At 39.5% G+C, this 6,000-nt stretch overlaps 1 protein-coding gene across 1 annotated transcript in view; it reads left to right on the forward strand.

Annotated features, from left to right (window-relative positions):
• The window catches only part of NUP133 (nucleoporin 133), a 57,171-nt gene extending 52,762 nt beyond the window's left edge, over nucleotides 1–4,409 (forward strand). Inside the window, exon 26 of the mRNA XM_067711153.1 lies at nucleotides 3,668–4,409. Within this exon, the coding sequence (XP_067567254.1) occupies nucleotides 3,668–3,804 (137 nt within the window). The 3' untranslated portion in view covers nucleotides 3,805–4,409. The remainder of the gene's footprint in view (nucleotides 1–3,667) is intronic.
• The last annotated feature ends 1,591 nt before the right edge of the window (nucleotides 4,410–6,000 follow it).

A 6,000-nucleotide genomic window follows, 5' to 3' on the forward strand; every position in this document is an offset into this window, starting at 1 on the left:
CGATGATGGGCTTCCCTGGTGGCGCAGTGGTTGCGAGTCCGCCTGCCGATGCAGGGGACATGGGTTTGTGCCCCGGTCCGGGAAGATCCCACATGCCACGGAGCGGCTGGGCCCGTGAGCCATGGCCGCTGAGCCTGCGCGTCCGGAGCCTGTGCTCCGCAACGGGAGAGGCCACAACAGTGAGAGGCCCGCATACCGCAAAAAAAAAAAAAAAGAATATATATATATATATATATATATGTATATATATACACACATATATGATGATAATCCAGGCAGTGTGCAAAATAGGCTAACCTAGTGTTTACCAATCTTTTCAGGTGTAAGGACACTCTCTTTAATACCAGCTGGAAAAAAGTACACAATGACAAAACCACAGTAAATTCAGCAGCCCTTCTAAACGGATGTGGATTTTATTCATGATGCTGACATTTACACACATTCGGAAATTTCTGTACATATATCTGCAAGACACATTATTTAATCTACATAAGACATGCGCGGCCCAGTGCCTGGTACATAGTAGTCACCCAACAAACATTTGTTCTTTGAATGCCTAGAATTATTTTACAGATTCATAGCCCCAGTTCTGCTGTAATAGATTCCACTCTCCGGTCCTCTGCTTGAGAATCACTGGCTTAACCGAAATGACGGGGGCCTCAGAGAAGCACTGCGGAGCTCACCACACCAACCAGTGTGCCGAGGGGAAAGGGCGCTGAACTTGGTGTTTACACCGGAAGTTCACTCCGGATAGAGCTGTCCACCTCAGCTTTGACCTGGGTGTTTACTTATGAAAAATGAATACTTGACTACCCCACATTGACAGTAGATTTACTGAATGCTTTTATTTTCAAAGATGAATAAATAACACAAAGGCAAGTAAGCCTTTTCATTGTCAAAAAAATAAAAAATTAAATAATGAAGGGGTATAGCAAAAGAAAATATCTTTTGCTTAAAAATACTTGAAATTCAGACAGAGTTAAAATATATCTATTAGGCTTTTTCTCTTTGCTAGATTTGGAATTGAAGAAATAACTGGATATGGTTGATTTCTCTGTGCTGTTGAAGAGATTCATTCGGACCCATATCTGATGCTTTCCATGAAGTTAGCTCTTGTAAAGGGGCCACTGAACCGAATTGTGGCTAATTAAGTATTTGGTGCTATTTAAAGTTCACTTTTCAGTTGTTGCTATTTTTAGATTATAAATCATAGATGGAAAACAGAAACCTATAATTTTACAAAAAGAATTATTAAATTTTGACCAAAGGACAAAAACAAGTGGAAACTATTATATATAAATTATAATATGTAATGATATAATATATAATACATATATATTAATAACATACATTTATAATATTATATATATATTATAAAACCAAGCCAAAGACATTTATTTTTGGAACCTTTTAATAATATAGCTTCCATGTACAAGAATAAATGTTTTTTTTTGGTTTTTTGGGGTTTTTTTAAATTTATTTTATTTATTTTTGTCTGTGTTGGGTCTTTGCTGTACGCAAGCTTTCTCTAGTTGCATCAAGTGGGGGCTGCTCTTAGTTGTGGTGTGTGGGCTTCTCACTGCAGTGGCTTCTCTTGTTGCAGAGCATGGGCTCTAAGCACACAGCCTTCAGTAGTTGTGACACATGCACTCAGTAGTTGTGGCTTGCGGGCTCTAGAGCGCAGGCTCAGTAGTTGTGGCGCAGGGGCTTAGTTGCTCCACGGCATGTAGGATCTTCCTGGACCAGGGCTCAAACCCATGTCCCCTGTATTGGCAGGTGGATTCTTAACCACTGTTCCACCAGGGAAGCCCAAGAGTAAATGTTTTTTAAAGGGCAGATTCTGAAGGTAGATACAGATAACTTCACATTGTATTTCATAGACTTGGGCAGCCCAACAATTACTTCAGCCTGTGGAATGAATTCAGCCTGCAGATATATTTAAATTACCCACCTGGAGCTTTTCAGTTTTTACATGTTATTAAAGTACATTATACGTACAGAAAAAAATGCACGTCATTGCATGGAGTATAACATTTTTCCTAATTAGTCGCTGGCATTTAATAGTTGAGAAGAGTTCTTACGAAAGTCTTGTTTTCTGACTTGTCTTAAAAATCAAAAGATTTGCCTATACCAGACTGAAATGTTTACCTGGCAGCTGTCAGCTGGAGCTGATGAGCACTGCCCACTTTGAATGGGGCGCTGGTCCTAAGTTTACCAAAGCCCCTAGGCCATCTTCCTCATGGTACCTGCCAGGGCTTTGCAGGCATTTGAGTTTTTTTGACTCCTGCTCTAAAGAAAAATAAACCATCAAATATTATGTCTAACAGAAGGCATGCATTATAAAAATAGAAGTTAAATAAGATGGTTTTTTTAAGAGAATTAATCTTTAGGAAATTAATGTGATATTTTCACAAGTGTAATGCTGTTTTAGAGAGAAAAAGTCTCTCTTGAAAGTGTGTTAATTGTAATAAATGATATATAAATATTGCAGATTTAGTCTCATAACACTTATTATGAGATTTTTTATTGTATAATAATTGAGTATCAAAAATGGTGCTAGGCACTTAGATGGTATTAAAAATAAACAGTATTTGATTTTGAGAAACTTATGATAATGTAACAAACTATAAAATATTGCCTTATTAATTTAAAATGTTTCCTCCAGTTCTCTTTATTTATAAAATGAGAAAAATCGTACATACTGTTTTGTGACTACACAGATGCGCATTGACTTTCCAACTCAGTAGAGGACTGACTGATGAAGACATGGTTCTTCCCCCTCTCCAGTTGTAGAGAGAAACTGTGATACGTTTGGCGACACTGTAGATAGCTTTCACGGCAGTGTTTCTACTAAATTATTTTCCTGAATAGGAGAATATTGTTTGACCTACTTGTTTTCTTCTCTTTTTTAAAAATTTTTAAACAATTAAATAAACTTGAAATACAAAATAAAGTTGATCAACTTCAAGGAAAATACATATTACCAAAGTTGACTCTAGAAAATAATTTTTTAAAAATTAAGCAGACCAATCACCCCAGGAAAAAAACATTAAAAACCGGTTCTCAAATAAGCACCTCTGCAGTGAAGCATTTCTAGAGTGTGGGAAGACCACCCATCCAAGCAAACAGTGGATCTTTGATCTGGGAGACAGATAAATGTCTGAAAGTCTTTTAAGAAGATATGGTATAACTTGTCTTCCTTGATAATTCAGATTCCTGTCTTTCAACTTTTACATGTGGGTTGTAAGCAATCTTTCACTGATACCTTCTACCTCTCACTATACAGCTGCTTGGAAAGCTGTTTCCTCGGGCTTGAAATACTTATTTTCAAGTGATTATTAGTTTAAAACTTCCACACCGAAGGAATGGCTTAAGCTGTGGAGAGACATGAAAGTGTTTCAGATTGTATTAAATACTTTAAATAGAGTGGCTGTTTTGACTACTAGGGCGAAGAACAGTCACACAGCCCCTGCTAAGTAAGGAATGTCATATTCTCAGGCCTGCGAGTATGCTTGGCAGATGGGAAGGAATTTAGAACAGAGTATTTCCCAATAGCAGAGTGACGTTATATTTTAAATAGAAGCACAGGTGTTTTTGTCATCAGTCATCTCAGTTCGTTTGAGAGTTATGTGAAAAAAAAAAAAAAGTTCTGTGTTTGTGTTTATAGGCATTCAGCTCAGTGAGTACCTGCCAGAGGTGAAGGACCTGCTGCAATCAGACCAGTTGGGAAGCTTGAAGTCCAATCCTTACTTTGAGTTTGTTTTGAAAGCTAATTATGAGTACTATGTCCAGGGACAAATGTGATTTTGCTAAAATGGTCATTGTTCCTGAAAATTTGTATGAGTGTGTCCTTATAAAAATTTTAGACCTTAAATATCTAGAAGTTTGTACAGTTTTATAACATGTATTCCTGAATTTTTTATACTGTATTTGGAAGCTACTACAAAATATTTGTATGACTGTGGTTTTAGTTTTTGGTTACATGATAATTTTTTCTTCCTCTTTTCCTCTGAAGTTTATCTGTGGGTTTCATACTTGCTCCCCTTCCTTTTTATCTCACTCCAACCAGGGCCCTGGTTCTGGCTACGTGTATGCACGGGTCACTTCTAGGCTTCAGCCTCTGTAACTCTAAAAATGGCAAGACTGCACTAAGTTGTCTCTGAAATTGCTGTGGCTCTGGATGTTACGTACTGGACAGTGTCTGGAATAGTTGGTGTCCATTTTGGTTAGGTCTGGGGAAAATATCTAGTGGGATAAATGTCAAAATTTGCTAACTTACTATGAAACTAAAGGACAAAGTGGGCCTAATTCATTGTGAGCTTGATAACTGATTACTTCACTGGGAAAAATGTCAGACTTTTCTACATAAATAATAGAGTATTAATAAAAGTATTTTGGTGAATAAAACATATTTATGTGGCTTTCTAATCTATCTATAAGTTACCATATAATAGGTTATAACCTGTCAGTATGGGGATTCAGTCAGGTTTATGCATTTTCAGGATGATTTACACTGAATTCCATCTTTACCACAGTCTGTCTAGCTAATCTAAGGTGTGTGTAATGCTAGAAACCTTTATAGGTTTTCCTAATGTGGCAACTGATTTAACTGAAGAGTAGTTGTTCTCAAAGGTTTGTCCTGACCAATGTTGTCACTCAGTTTTTATCGGGCTTTAAATAAAGATGGAGTTGCTGGCATATTCAGGCTTTGGCCCAGTTGAATCCTCACTAAACAACTTGCTCCAACAGCTGAAAAGGTCAGGAGTTAAATTTGGTGAAGAGAGTCCGGTTCCCGGCTTCACAAAGTGCAGCTCTCGCGCTGTCCCCTGCAGGCTTTAGACCCCGCCTCTGAGCATGTGTGGAAGGACGGCTTCATGGAGGAGCTGCTCTCGGCCGGCCGTCACCAAAGGAGGGAAACGGGCAGCCTCGCCTCTGTCTGCAGCGCGGGGTGCAGTTAGGGATATCCTGAAGGGCACTAGGGGAAGTTAGGGAGAGGAACTTGTCAGACGGCACAAGAATTCTTGTGTTAGAAGACTTTGGTTTTACCAAAAGGTGAGGGCCCTATGGTTCTCACCTGTGAGATCCTGTCAGGTGATGCTGTGACTGGGACACAGGACCCTGCCACCTTCATGCGCTGCCACAAACCCAGTTATCCCCGTGTGACGAAAGCCAGTCTGACGATGACCCCGGCCCATGGACCCGAGGATGTGAAGCTGCTGCTCTCACAGCAGGATGGATGGTTGTCTCATTTTGAGGGAGAAAAAGGCTCTCTCTTCTACCCCTGTTAGAGATGGTAGCCATAGCTCCAAAATGGTTGGGTTTCTTAAAAGTTCTTTTAACAGGAGTACTGAAATTAAGGCCTAAAATATTGAGTAATTTTTTCTTCTAAATTTTAAAAATTTGTTGCACAACGTAGTCTTCATTAAAGAATTACTGATTTTTATATAAACTGAGTAGTTGACGATGACAAAGTGTAAAGGTGCTGTAAAGGGTGAACATGTTTACTAGGAAAGAGAAAGTGTACTGACTTGGAAAAGGTTTTCTTCACTCCTGTCTTTGAACGCTGCTTGAAAAGTCACAGCTTGTGGCCCCAGTTAAATCAAACAGGAAGGTTGGGGGTTTGATCGTGAGCAACAGGCTTTGTGTGTGGCTGTGTTTTAGGAACTTGTGAACGTGTCGAGGATTAAGACAGAATTTGAGAATCACAGCAAGAGACGGTGCTGGAATTCTTGGTGAGGTGGAAGGCGACTGATGCCCTCAGTTTTAGGGATTTCGTTTCTGAAGAAAACTTTTTAGAAATCGGGTTGTGCTGCTTTTTATACTTTGGGGTCTGAATCGTGTTTTTCACAGCTTCACCCTCCAGGTGTAGGGGGCTGTCGGGAATAGGTGTGAAGCATGCTCCTCGAGGTGACTGGGCCTGAAGGAGAGCCACGCCGAGGTGACTGCAGCCTCGCTCCCCACGCACGTGTGCGTTTTGAGGCTAATAACTACGAAAGTATT

This window comes from Pseudorca crassidens, chromosome 16, assembly GCF_039906515.1.
Source record: "Pseudorca crassidens isolate mPseCra1 chromosome 16, mPseCra1.hap1, whole genome shotgun sequence".
NCBI classification, from domain to species: domain Eukaryota; kingdom Metazoa; phylum Chordata; class Mammalia; order Artiodactyla; family Delphinidae; genus Pseudorca; species Pseudorca crassidens.